This window comes from Numida meleagris, chromosome 18 (assembly GCF_002078875.1).
Source record: "Numida meleagris isolate 19003 breed g44 Domestic line chromosome 18, NumMel1.0, whole genome shotgun sequence".
NCBI classification, from domain to species: Eukaryota; Metazoa; Chordata; class Aves; order Galliformes; family Numididae; genus Numida; species Numida meleagris.
Genome location: NC_034426.1, coordinates 5,465,643 through 5,478,510, shown reverse-complemented (window position 1 = coordinate 5,478,510; position 12,868 = coordinate 5,465,643). Strand labels below are relative to the sequence as shown.

At 58.1% G+C, this 12,868-nt stretch overlaps 1 protein-coding gene across 6 annotated transcripts; it reads right to left on the bottom strand.

The window, feature by feature from the left end:
- On the bottom strand, positions 73-12,864 carry WDR81 (WD repeat domain 81). 6 transcript variants are annotated; one of them, XM_021415840.1, is made up of 11 exons: positions 12,794-12,864; positions 7,554-11,129; positions 7,084-7,191; positions 6,807-6,997; positions 5,152-5,342; positions 4,773-4,938; positions 4,428-4,593; positions 3,415-4,113; positions 3,103-3,248; positions 2,718-2,897; positions 73-1,840 (listed from the first exon to the last, which is right to left on the bottom strand). In XM_021415840.1, exons 2-11 carry the CDS (start codon positions 11,119-11,121, stop codon positions 1,514-1,516), a joined length of 5,742 nt encoding a protein of 1,913 aa, XP_021271515.1. In that variant the 5' UTR covers positions 11,122-11,129; positions 12,794-12,864; the 3' UTR covers positions 73-1,513. The 6 variants fall into 6 exon arrangements, with proteins under 6 accessions (XP_021271515.1, XP_021271513.1, XP_021271510.1 ...); XM_021415838.1 differs by lacking the exon at positions 12,794-12,864 and adding an exon at positions 12,174-12,336; XM_021415835.1 differs by lacking the exon at positions 12,794-12,864 and adding an exon at positions 11,626-12,167.

Here is a 12,868-nt window from a genome sequence, read left to right as displayed (position 1 = left end):
GCAGCCACTGGGCAGCACTGCACCCAGGCTCCCCAGCACACCCAGCCCTGCACACAGCGTCCCCACACGCACTTCTCTGCATCTCTTTCAAAGAGTTTATTAGAAGTCAATATTTACATCTATTGCAAATGGTTAATAGGCAACACGGGACTGAGAGCTCCCCTTGGATGGGGAAGGATAGCCAGGGCCAACTGCTCACCACCACACCCCTCCCTGAAAGCACAGGGCAGCTTCCCAGCTCCCTGGCAGCTAGATGGGAGCCCTCACTTTCCCTTCCCAGGGCAACCCACAGCAGACTCCTCCTCCGCCCAAGGTAAGAGCTTCCCGCTCCCCTGATAACGAGAAGGATGGATGGGAAAAGGGCTGCAAGAGAAGTGAAGCAGCTGCTCCTGCTGCTGGGTCAAAGAGCACTCTCCTCCCCTTTGGGTCACACAGGGATGGGAACAGACAGTGCTGTCCCAAAGGGAAGGTCAGAGGAATGCTATTCTGGATTGTAACCTCAGGTTCTCAACCTGTGGTGGGAAGGGGTAAAATTGAGCACCTTTTTGCTGTTCTGTCTTCCCCAGAAGTCTGACCAGCACAAAGGAGAGCAGAGAGGATGAGAATTTCTTGAGAAATGCTGCCAATGCGTGGCATACAGAGCATTCCTCACCTTGCTGATAATTACAGGATGCAGTGCAGCTGGGGTAGGAACCAGCAACAATCCATCCCTACCTTACAGCTCCAGAAGCAAAAACCTGATAGAAGCATCCAGTTCTGGCCTCCAAGACCGCCCCTCTGCAGCTCATTCCTAAATCATAGGATGAACCAGTACAGCAGACAGGGGGGTTGTGCCTTGGCTGGCTTGCATTCCTGCCTTTGCTCTGGAGCCAGTCAGGCAACAAAAAAGCTCTAGTTAACCTCTCCTCCTCCTATACAGGCTCTCACTCATGCAGCAGAACCTAAAGTTAACAGCATGCATCCTCTGGGCTTTGAACCCACAGATGGCAGGAGGGGATGTGCCCAGCAGCACGCAGCTCCAAAGGAGGCAGTGCCCACTTACGCTATCCTTGTAGGACTACTCAGTGGTTCAGGAGCGGAGTGTGAAGGGTAAGTGCAGATGGCAGTAGCTATACGTTTGTGTTTGTGTCGAGGGCAACCTCTTACCCCTTAATGGAAGGGAGGAGGATGCCCATGGTCCACGTTTCTCTGGAGGGCAGCTCACAGTCCCCTGGGGATCAGGCACACACGGTACGGAAAGCTCCAGACCTCTCTGCAGGGGTGACAGTGACCTACAACGCCCAGTATTTCTCCCAGCAGCAGTGGAGGTTTCTCAGTTATGGCTTTTCTTTTTTTCTTTAAGATAGAGAAAGAGGTTAGGGATGCTTAACCGAGCGCTCGCTAACAAGTACACCTCCCTCCTGCATCCTCTGTTCAGAAACACCTAACTCTGCCTCTTCTGTCAGCAACACTGCTGGCTTTCAGCTCTACTACCAGAGCTGTGGGACAGCCACAAGCTCCCGGGCTGGGGTTGCTATGCCAGGAGGCGTATCACACCATTGTCTGAGCCCAGCAGGAGGTGGCATTTCATGGGCAGCACCGCCAGGCTGGTCAGAGTACCCCGGAAATTCTCTGAGCTCAGCTTGGTCGTGCTGATGGGCAGGGCTGAGGACTCCAGCATGGAGTAGACACCAATCTTGTTGGCCACGGTGCCAGTCACCACTTCATTGCCGTAGAGGTCAAACGCATGGATGGGTTCAGATGCAGATTTGTAGTGGTGCAGTGGTTTCTGCTCCAGTTCCTTCCAGACGGTCAGGGAATGATCTGAAGAGGAGCTGATTAGCACATTGCCCTCTGCAGCCTGTGGGAGAAGGAGAGACACTGAATCAACACTCTTGCAGTAAAAACCCCTAAACTCATCCTGGAAATGAGATGAGCAGGTAGCTGCCAATAGTCCAGCAGCCCCCAGCGCGATCCCTAAGGACAGCCCCAGTTATTCCCAAGCAGCTGAGAGTACTGAACAGAATTAACAGGGCATCCAGGTGGATGCCACAAGCTACAGGACTCTGGTTGCTGTTAACCTTCTCCAGCACTATTCCAAGTGTTGTAGAGAGAGGCTGCAGCTCGTCTCAACAAGCTGCTGATACTCTTCTGATTCATCATCTGTTACTACTGCCGCAGGTAGAGATTATTGCACGGCATCCCTCCCCATTAAGCCACCTGCCGTGTTATTTTCCATCTCACGGACAAGGAACCAGGGAGCTAAGTAGAAAACACTGCTGAAGATAGAAGCCTGGCATGCTTATTAGCAGAGCTAGTGAGAGAGCAAACAAGCCGCCCTGGTGAACTTTGTTTAACCTGCATTGGGTCGAGGACACGAGCCCCAACCGCTGCTCCCTGAGTGGGTAAATATGGACAAGAGTTATTCATTAGAGCGATGCTCCCCATGGGGAGCTGACAGCCCCAAGGAGAAAGCCTCCACCAGGACACGTGGCGACTCACTGCTCCTCCTGCAGACCTGCAGATGCTTGGGAGGGCTATCTATCTCTACCCAGCACAGGTTGCACCGAGAGCATCTGCTCATAGCACGAGAGCCTGAGCAGATGCTTAGGGACACAGCAAAGGATGGAGGAAAGCCCAGAGGACAGACTGATAAGCTCTGCCAAGCAGCACGTGTCAGAAGGATCAGCAAGGCCCAGGAAGCAGCCCCCCACCCTGATCCCTGCTGAACCTCTCACCTTGATTTGCAGGATGTCTCCCTCGTGGGCAGGCCACCCCCGCATGATGAGTCCCGTCCTGGTGTCCAGCAGCACAATGAAACCAGAAGAGAAGCCAGCCATAACGCTGCGCCCGCTAGGGCTGACAGCCAAGCAGCGGATCAGCCCAGCACTCACCCCGCTGGCCAACCGAAACTCATGCTGCAAGACAAGAGAGAGAACCCAGCTACCAACGGGCTGAAATCTGGGGGATCCAGCACTTACGGGACAAAAGACTCTGGAGTACAGCTGGCTTTCGTGGAGTCATCACAGCTGGCTTTGGACCAGCCACAATTGCATTATTAAGCACACAGATGCCATGGGGGAGCCCGAAGGAATGTGGCTTGCAAAACGACAGCCTCCATACCTGCAATCCTGGCTTCCTGTGGTCAATGAAACGCAGCACGGAGTCTGCGCTGGCCACAGAAATGCTGTGATAGGGAGGAGGCATGGTGGTCACAGCTGTGATGGGGACTTTGCTGTCTAACTCATCAAAAGTCCGGAGAAGTTTGCCTGCGAATACGTGACAAAGACGATAGAGCTGTAAACATATGGAGAAGCCACATGGCAGATCTCCAGTCCCTATGCTGGGGAGCCATCTGAACTCAGTATGGTCCCCTCCTGTCTTTAAGGACTGGAGCAGTTCATTCCAGGCTGCCCTCACCCTTTCCCTTCTTACCCGTGAACTGGTCCCAGATGTGCACAGTCCCATCACAGCTCACGACGTGCTGCGGTGCCTCCAGCTGGCTCACGTAGAAAACAGACTTCTTGTGCTCGGAGTAGGTGAACCGCGGTGGCACCTCGCTGGTACCATCCCCGTAGTTGTACAAGGGCCAAAGGCGGACAGTTTTGTCCTTGCTGCCACTAAGAAAGAAGTCCTCACTGCTGAGTGGTGCCACGCACTTGATGGCCCCCGAATGCCCTGAGAAACTCTGCAGCTTGATCTGGTGGAAGTGGAAGCGGGGGTCATGCTGGCTCACCCCAATCTCGTACTGCCAATAAGCCAGCCAGTTCCCACACAGCATGTGGGTGCTGCGAGGAAGGTCGTGCTTCAGGGTGTTTTCCTCACAGGATGAGCTGGGGATAAAGCCATCAGTGCCAGCACTGAGGCGAAGTAAGCCCAGACCCTCACGGTGCGTGTCCACAGGAACTTGGATGCGGTTCCCTACCAGCACGCTCCCAAAAGTACCAGAGTGACTGTCCTCGTGGTGGCTGGAGAACGCTTCGGTCCCTCGCATATCTTGGTCTGAGCCTGCTGTGCTCGGTGCTTGTTCTAGGCCAACCACCTGCAGGTTCTTTGGGTTCACGTTCTCCAGGTAGAGGCTGGCCAACTTCTCAACCAGCGAGTGGTTGGGCACAACCGTCTGGATAACATCACCTGAAAAAGAGATAAAATAGCTCCCAGGGAAGGAATCTCCTCACCATCATCCCCTACTAGCCACAACAGAACAATGGACAGCACAGGGCCGTTGAACACAACTTCCCATCAAGCCAGCCACACGCTGTTCCCAGCCAAAGCAGCCTGAAGTCCCAGTGGGCTTCCCGACTCCACGAGCAGACCAAACCCCCATGCAGAAGCTGTGGGTTTCCCCAACAAACCTATACCCTCTGACTTCTCAAGTTCAGGTCAAGCATGCGCGCACAGAACAAGGAGCTCTAAGAAAAGACCAGGAGAAGGTAGCCAAGCCATACCTAGCAAGCAAGAGAAGGGGATGTAGGTGATGTAGGCCATCTCAGGGTTAAACACCTTCTGTAACTCCATCAGCACTGCCGGATCCAGGGCCAGCAGCTTCCTTTCCAAGAGGGGCACCTCCATCACCGGCACCTCACAGCCGCTCAGCGACTCCACCGTCAATCCCTGGTTGGGAGAAAACAGGAATATTCCCAAGATCAGATGCTTAAACCACATCATTTCACAAGCACAGCCTGGGCTGGGCATTGCTGACACCAATGCTGGTGTATGCAGCAGGTATGCCCACCACATTCCTGCGGCCGTGTGCCGGGCTGTGGCAGGAGCACCCAGTGCATATCACTGACCTGGTCCTGCAGCTCCTGCAGCAGTGAGAACGCCCCGAAGAAGTTTCTCACCGTGTCACTCAAATGCTGCTGCACCATCTCCTGCCCGATCCGCAGGCAGATCAAGGCGATTAGGCTGATTGTCTTAATGCACAGGACAACACGGGCCTGGGCACCACTGGGAAAACTGAAGAGGACATCCATTACCAGCTTGCCCTACACATTTCCCTTTTCCTGCCTCCTGCTTTGTGTTTTCTGGCATTATCAGGAGGTCTTGAGCAGCACAGGCTCTACATACGCACCATATCCCAGAGCAAGGGCACACTCATCTGGAGGCAACCCCTCCCCAGACAGATATCGAGTTGTGCAAACTGAAGGCACAGCCAACTGCAGCACTCACCCGACAGACAGGGAAGTGAGGAAGCCCAGCACCGGGAGCAGCACCTCCTGGCTGATCTTGGGGAGGATGTCCATGAGTGTGGTGTCTGAAAGACACACCACGATCTTCTGCGTCAGCGTCACGGCAGCCAGCAGCCCTGCCTCCTTCCGGCTGTTCAGTCGGCCTCCGCCGGCCCCGCCGCCGGGTGCGACCTGCAAAACGAGATCCAGGATCACCTGAGCTCAGCCTCAAAATCCAGCATGGCAGTGGCAATGGGAGAGGAACCCGAGGAGCAACTCAAGGCTTGCACTCAAAGGATGAGCCTGAACCGATGGATGGATGTCAGGACTCCTGTCAGGAGCCTGGAGAGAACTGGGCGTGACACCTCCAAATTACACACACTCTCTGGGGTTGCTCTTGTAGTTGGGAAATTCAAAGAGGAGATGGACAGTCCTGGACTAGCCCAGAGCACCACCAGCCTGCACACCCCAGGAACAGAGCAAACCTACGACATATGAGCGACTCACTGCAAGAATGAATGTCTTCATCACGTGCTACGGTAACCCTGACGCACAGACTGCTGAGGAACAGTCCTTGCATGAAATATCCAAGGCCAACTCTGGGCAAACTTGCCAACTTCTGGAAATCCAGCTGCTAAGAACTTTGTGAGGCAGGAGCATGTGCTTTTTTATGGCCCAGCAGTTCACAATGCCAGCAGCAAGACCAGAAGATTTGTCTACGTTGTCCTCTTTCCTAACTCCTCGACCAAACCAAACACCCAAGAAAAGGGAGCCAATAACAAAAGCCACAAACAATTCCCGATTTCCTCTCTATTTCTTGTACACCTGCCATCTTCCAGCTCATCACAGAGGCTCTTCCCCTCACAAAATATCCGCTCTGCCAAGTGCTCCAAGAAGGACTGACTTTATCCTATCCGTGACCCTCCAGCTTCATCGCTTTCATAGCAGGTTGCCAAATGCTCTTTGCAAGAGCATTAACCCCCATTGCCCCCAAGCAACAACTCGAGGACAGCAAAGCAGAGCAGCTGCAGCTATGATTGCAACTGGGTGGAGTGATTCTGCTGAAAAAATGGGATTTCTCCCCCCCCCCAACAAAATTCTCCCCTTCCACGCTGGAAAAACTGATAGTGCTTTTTTTGTTTTCCTGAAATGAACAGCAGTGGCCTTTTTCCTTCTAAGTTTTAAATGATCAAAAAGCTACTGGAGTTTTCCTTTTTTTTCCATTTAAACAAGCATCAGTAACCCAAGCGTTTGCAACCACTAAAAAGGAGCAACGCGAAGAAACACGCCTGTTTAAAACATTCACAAAAAAAAAAACATTTTTTTGATGAAAAATCGGTTTGTTTTTCAACCAGCTGCATTACACACATTTTCTTCTCCCTATTCAGCGAAGAATTTCGAGCTGAAAAAATGGTAAGCCTTGCCAGTATTTTTTTTTTTTTTTAAAATACAGTTGCAAACCCTCCTTTAACCTCTCCCAGCCTGCCCCATCTACCCACAGCCCTCCAACCCCGCTTGCTCCAGCAATCCCCCCGCAGCTGAGCTGCTCTGCCTGCCCAGGATCTCCAGCCTCCCCCCACGCTGCCCTGCAAAGCACAATTTTTCTCTGGGTTCACCCATGCCAACAGGTGCAGAAAGAGAAGAGCTAACACCAACCAGGTAGCTGATGTAGGGCAGGTACTGGTAGGTGAGGACGGGCTCTCCATACAGGTATGCCACGTGCAGAAGACAAGCCAGCACCGGCTTGGACACCTGATCTCCCAGCACCGGGCGCTTTTGGTAGATGTTCCCTGTGCTCAGGGGACCGTTCTCATCGTTGCTGGGTACAAACTGCTGCCTGGTGGGGCCTGCAAGGAGAAAACAGCGAGAGCTGAAGCAGCAGCCAGGAGGCACCCAGCACACCCAACCCGGGAGCCTGGGGAGCAGACATTACCGACGTAGCAGGACGTGAGCAGACGAAGCAGGTTCCTGGCGATGAAGCGGGATGTGACAGTGGGGCCCAGCTTGGCCGAGAGCCACCTCACCATCTTACAGGCTGTGTCTGCAAAACAAAAACAGTTGCAAGGACAACAGCCTGGCACGGTGCAGATTAGCTGTCACCCGCTGCTTCCCAGACCCTGCCTGCCCTGCGGGCAGCTCCCTGGGTCTCTACTTTGTTGGCAAACTGGAGAGAGCCGTGCTCTCACCCAACACCTCCTCCTGCAGCAGCCCTGCAGCCATGCAAAGCCCGCACACTGTAGTAAGGATTGGACCTTACACGCTGGTTTCTTCGCTGTCCCCAGGATGGGACTACAGACACCCCCGAGCCTGGAGCCACTTCTTCCCCCGCAGGTCTGGCTCTTTCCTTCTCCCACTCCAACTTGCCACACCCAGCAGAAAAGCAAAACACTCGCAGGGCCTTACCCAGGAGTATCGTCTGCTCTTTGTCATCCGAGTGATCTGGCAGTTCCTCTCCCTCTCCATCCTCTGGCTCGCTGCCGTCATCAGCCAGGGTGACGTCCACGGAGGTGCCAGCATCCACCGAGACGCCAGCATCCACAGCCCCCGCCAGCTCTGCGTCAACTGCGGTGTCATCGTGCTCCTCTTCCTCGCGCTCCTCTTCTTCCTCCTCCGAATCCTCGCTCTGTTTCAGGTCCTGGCTGCTGTCCACCGACTTCAGGCTGCTCTTGTCCTTCTGAGAGTCCCCGTCCGCAGGTCTGTCCTCTCCCAGCGACACCTCGCTAGCGCTGCTCTTATCACTCAGCCGCCCCAGGCTGAGCGACTCCTGCTCCTGGGGCTGCAGGGACTCCCCGACGTAGAGACCACTTTGGAAGTCCTCGCTCTCGGGCAGGTAGGCTTGGTCGTGGAAGCTGACCCCGGAGGTGTAGTCGAGGAGGTCAAGCGCAGCGGAGCTGTGCTCCACGTCCATTTTGATCTCCTCCCCAAACACGCACGACATGGGGCTGCCCCCTCCGCTTTCATCATCTTCAGCCGCGCCGAGGAGGGATTTGCTCTCCTCCCGCGAGCTCTCGATGCCAACGAGAATCTGCAGGATGTGAGGCAGCAGGTTCAGGATGAAGGACTGCAGCCCCAGGCGCACGATGAGCTGGGCCACGAAGCAGTCCGTGTACAGGTAGAACCTGCCGTGGCGGGAGCAGGGGGTCTCATAGGCTCCGATCAATGGCTTCAGGAGGTATTTGTTGGCATTCTTTGGACCTAGGGACTTAGCTATAGGTTCAAAGAGATACCACGCCGCGTAGACAGCGGTATTCTCCTCAGACATCAGAGATAATATGAAGGGCAGAAGAATCTCCAAGCCTTCGGGAGTGATTTCAGAAAGAATCCCCTCCAGCTGCTGCCACAGCTGGAAAACAAGCTCCCGGCCCTGACCTTCATCTTCTATCTTCTTCGCCTGATAGGTGAAAATGAATTTGTGCAGAGCTGGGAAGTACGTGGGGAAGGGGACGATAGAACTGAAGGGACTGAGGAGCTGTGTGGGACAAGGTGGGGGGAGGCCCTGGGAAATGGGTTTGTATTCAAACAGCTGCACAGTGTCTTTGCCCAGCCTGGTCTTCAGAAGCTTCTCCACCGGCACGCTGAGCTGCAGCAGGACGTGCAGCACGTGCTGCAGCGGGGCCGGGATCTCCTTGGGGTGGTAGCGGCACAGGTTACGCACCACCAGGAACCTCTCCAGCAGGGACGCGTCAGGCTTCGAAGGCCGGATCCTCGGTGCAAATATTATCTCAGCGATCAGAATGCCCAAAGCTTGCATATCCCTCTGGAAGAGGTCAGAGAGACCCAGCAGTGGCTCTTCCCCAGGCTGCTCCATCAGCTGCATATCGCTGCTTAAGCCTTTAACCAAGAAATTGTCCAGTTTCTCCAGTTCTTCCAAGGCCTGGAGCGGATTGAAGCCTTCAGGAAGTGAGATCTTCATGTCGTCCCTGTCCGCCTGATCTGCAGCGCCCGCCTTGCTCCGGCGGAGGGGTCGGACACCCGAGGCTTTACCTTCGGTGGGATAAGCAGGGAGGGCGGAGGGCTGTGCTGAAGAGCTGCTGGGCTGATCGGGAGCTCTGCTACTCACCACAATGGAATCCAGCGCTTCCGTGCCTTGCTCTAAATCATCTTCACCAGCGATGGGTTTCTCCCCAGACCAGGTGGTTTCACTAGGAGTAGCCTCCAGGACCAGCCCGTTAACTGCATCAGTCACGGGGCACTGGATGTCCTCCAAAAATGCAGTCTCTTTGATATTCTGCAGGAGAGGCCGAGCAATGGCCGGAGCTTCAGCAGGAGTGTAGGCAGGTCCCACCATGCGCCTGGGATGCGGCTGGTCAAAGAGCTGCACGACCCCATAGGTCGTCAGATGCGTGTGGTTGTCTACCAGATGGAGGCAGACATTCTTCTCCTTGACAGCGTCCTTCCCCTGCAGCTTGTACCCGAAAGTGAGATCGATCCAGTGGTGGAGGTCCTGAGACACTTCCCGACTCTCCAGCAGCATGCGGTGGACTTCGATGAACTCCTCGTAGGAGCTGCACCACGACGGCACGTCCAGGTCGGGCATGTCGGGATGGATGGATCGAAAGATGGATGGGTCTGTATAGAACTCTGGGATGCACTCATCCGGGGTCCAGCTCTGCATGCGCTCCATGCTGGCTGGATACTCGTTGGGCTCCCACTGGGACCTCACGTGGCAGCACAGTACTGACTTGGGCGTCCTGCGAGCCGTGTACACGTAGTAGGTGATATCCGAAAGGACGTCGGAGATGTGGTGGGGGACATGGAGCTGCTCCCCGCTTGACCCGCCAGCAACGAACGCTTGCTTGGTCATCTCGTAGGTGAAGTCCAGTTGCTTGTCTCCTTTATTGAGACGGAATTTGGATTTCCTTAGGTCCCTGAATTTGCCATTTTTGGTTGTGAAGTCCACCACCCACGGAAGAACCGGGTGATAATTGGGATCTCCCATTCTCCTCCCAGCCAAACTGTTCAAACGCATCAGGTAGTCGAAGTTGCTGACCCGGCCGTGCACCCACTGCAGCACCAAGTCCCGCAGCTCCTGCTGGCAGGCAGAGCACCTCTCCATGTCCCTTCGCATCCCAGCGCCGCTTTGCTCTTTCACTCGTTCCAGATCGGATTCCACATTTGTTTCCTCCTTCCTGGCTCCTTCGTACTCCCTGAAGTTGACCCGGAGCCGGCTGCAGAGCTTCTCATCCACAGCCACGTCGCGAAGGGAGAATGCCCCGCAAGCCAGCCCCGCCTGGTGACATGCCCTCATGGCCTGCAGCACGTGAAAGAGCAGGAAGAGGATTTTGGCATGGCTGTTGGTGAGCTTCGCCGGGCTGAAAGTCACGATGTCGTGCAGGCAGTACTGGACGTAGGGATAGATGACATAGAGCATCTCGGCCGACTCCAGCAGAGCTTCTGCCTGCAGCACGTTGGGGCAGGAGGAGGGCACGGAGGATACCCCCTTGGCCGGGGAAGCGCTAGGCGCGCTCCTGCCCACCTGGAGGATGGGACAGCCGTAGGCTTTCTGCAGAGCCGCCCGGAGCGCATCCAACACCGGCACAGCGGGTGGCGCGTGAGCGTGCCGGTAGGGCCGCACGTAGAGGCAGTGAGCCCGGCCCCACAGGTTGCGGTAGTTCTGCGAGGCGACGCGCTGCATGAAACCGTGCAGCGTCTCGGGACCGCCGCCCCGCGGCTCCGCGGCAGGGGGCACTCGGAGGGGCCGCGTCAGCCGCTCCTTGCGCAGCCCGTGGATCTCCACCCGCGTCCATCCTGCCGGCAGCTTCTGCACGGAGCGTTGCAGGAACGTCCTCACCTCCACCTCGCTCAGCCCCTCCGGGCGCGGGCAGAGGGCGGGCAGCGCGCGGCGTTCCCGTAGGTTGGCCAACCACTTGTGCGGGACCAGCGCGGTGACGTGGGTGCCCTCGGCGGCGGCTGCCAGCTGCCAGCGGTCGATGCTCAGGTCCTTCTCCACGCTGCGCAGGAGGGCCTCCATGGTGGCTCCTGGACGGGGGAGGGGAAGCCCAAAAAAGAAACCAGGGGTGAGTGGAGGATTGCAGCAAAGACCCCATAAAACTCCAAATTCCACTCTGGGGGGGGATACTCCCGTCCCCCCAAAAACCGTGTTGTGGGAAGGGGTCAGGAGGGGATGGGGACACCATAGGACTTTGGCAGCCCTAACAGCAGCGGATAGGGCCGGCAGGAGAGGCTCAGATAGACAGCAGGACAGAATGAGGGTACCGTAGGACTTTGGCAGCATCAGGGTGGCGGACAGAATGGCGAGGAGGCTCTCGCTGCCCTCCTGCCCCCTAAAATTGGCCAAAAGCACCGTATGTGGGGGATTTGGGAAGGGACGGAGAGGGGACACAGGAGACATCGGAGGCGCCCCCCGGGGAAAGGGCCCGCGGGGAGAGGCAGCCGCATCGCGGGGCCGGGCACAAAGCCCCTCCCGGAGCCCCTCCGCATCCCCGGGCTCCGCCGCCGCCGGGGAGTCCCGTACCGTTACCTGGCAGCGGCCCCGCGGCCATGTTGGTCAGGTGACGGCGGTCACATGCGGCCGCCACCGCACCATGTGCCCGCCCGTCCCCCCCCGCACGCCCCGTACCGGGCTCGGCTCCGCTCAGCCGGGCGCACGGAAGTAGCCCCCGGGGGGGGCCCCGCTCGGGGCCGGGCGCGGAGCCGGGCTCCCTCCAGCGGCCGCCGCCCGTGGAGCCGCCGCCGTCGTTGGGGGGGAGCGGGGCCGGGGCGCGGTGCCCGTACATGGGCAGAGCGGCGGGGCCCCGCGCGGCGGCTGAGGTCACGGTGACGTCAGAGCGCCGCGGGCCGTCAGCTGGAGCCGGGAGAGGCGCGCCGGCGGGCAGCGGCCTTAAAGGGGGCGCGCAGGGGGGGAGGCGGCGGGTGGACCCCACCGGCGGCAGGTGAGTGCGGGGCGGCCTCGAGCCCCCTGCCCTGAGCTCCGTGCCCCGCACACCGCCGGGGGGCAACGCTGCGGAGCTGGTTCCGGCCGGGCGCTGCCGGGCGCTACCTGGCCCTGATCCTAGTCCTCACCCCTGTCCCGGCGCCCCCCGAGCTGGGCACGGTCCCGCAGCCCCGCTCCCACGGGGTGTTCGGGGCTGCTAAGGGCACCCGACAGCCGGCACCAGCCCCAGCTTTCCCCGCGCGGCCCCTTTAAGGCCGCGGGAGGTTCCCGCCGCATGTCGCGCGTGGGAGTCACGTGGGCGGGACGTGGAGGCAGCACATTGGCTCCCCACCCCCTTCCCGCTGCAATCAGCTGTTACTGGGGCGAAGGGCAGGAAACTGCCTTAAAGGGGCAGCGCGGCGCCGTCCGCACCGCACCCCCAGCGTCGGGGCGTGGCCCCTTTAAGGAAGTTGCCCAGTCATCGCGCGGCGCTGCCAACCGCCGGGGTCAGGCGGGTTCTCGAGGCCCCGCCCCCCGCGCGCTCCCATTGGCGCGCGAGCCGTGCGCTCACTTCTGATTGGCCGTCGACTTGGAGCAACTTCTCGGAATCGTGGCTGTGTCACCAGCGCGAGCGCTAAAAGGCGCAGACGGAGCCGCCCCTGGCGGGAGGGGGCGGCCCAGCGTCAGCGCCGCGCCCCGCTGGGGCCGGGCCCTTTAAGACCCCCCCTCCTCCCGCCGCCTCCTCACCCTCTGGAAAATGCCAACTCACAGCACGCGGGGCATGCCGGGAGCGCCGCGCCGCACTACACATCCCGGCATGCCGCGCGGCGGGGCGGGGCGGACC

What these genes read in the sequence shown, in the direction of transcription:
- WDR81 (XM_021415835.1), bottom strand. Translation starts at nt 11,887, where the DNA reads ATGTACGGGCACCGCGCCCCGGCCCCGCTCCCCCCCAACGACGGCGGC. An exon ending in GCTCACGTCCTGCTACGTCG is followed by an intron (nt 6,998 to 7,083) that starts GTAATGTCTGCT and finishes TTCTCCTTGCAG; the next exon opens with GCCCCACCAGGCAGCAGTTT. An exon ending in GAGACATCCTGCAAATCAAG is followed by an intron (nt 1,841 to 2,717) that starts GTGAGAGGTTCA and finishes CTTCTCCCACAG; the next exon opens with GCTGCAGAGGGCAATGTGCT.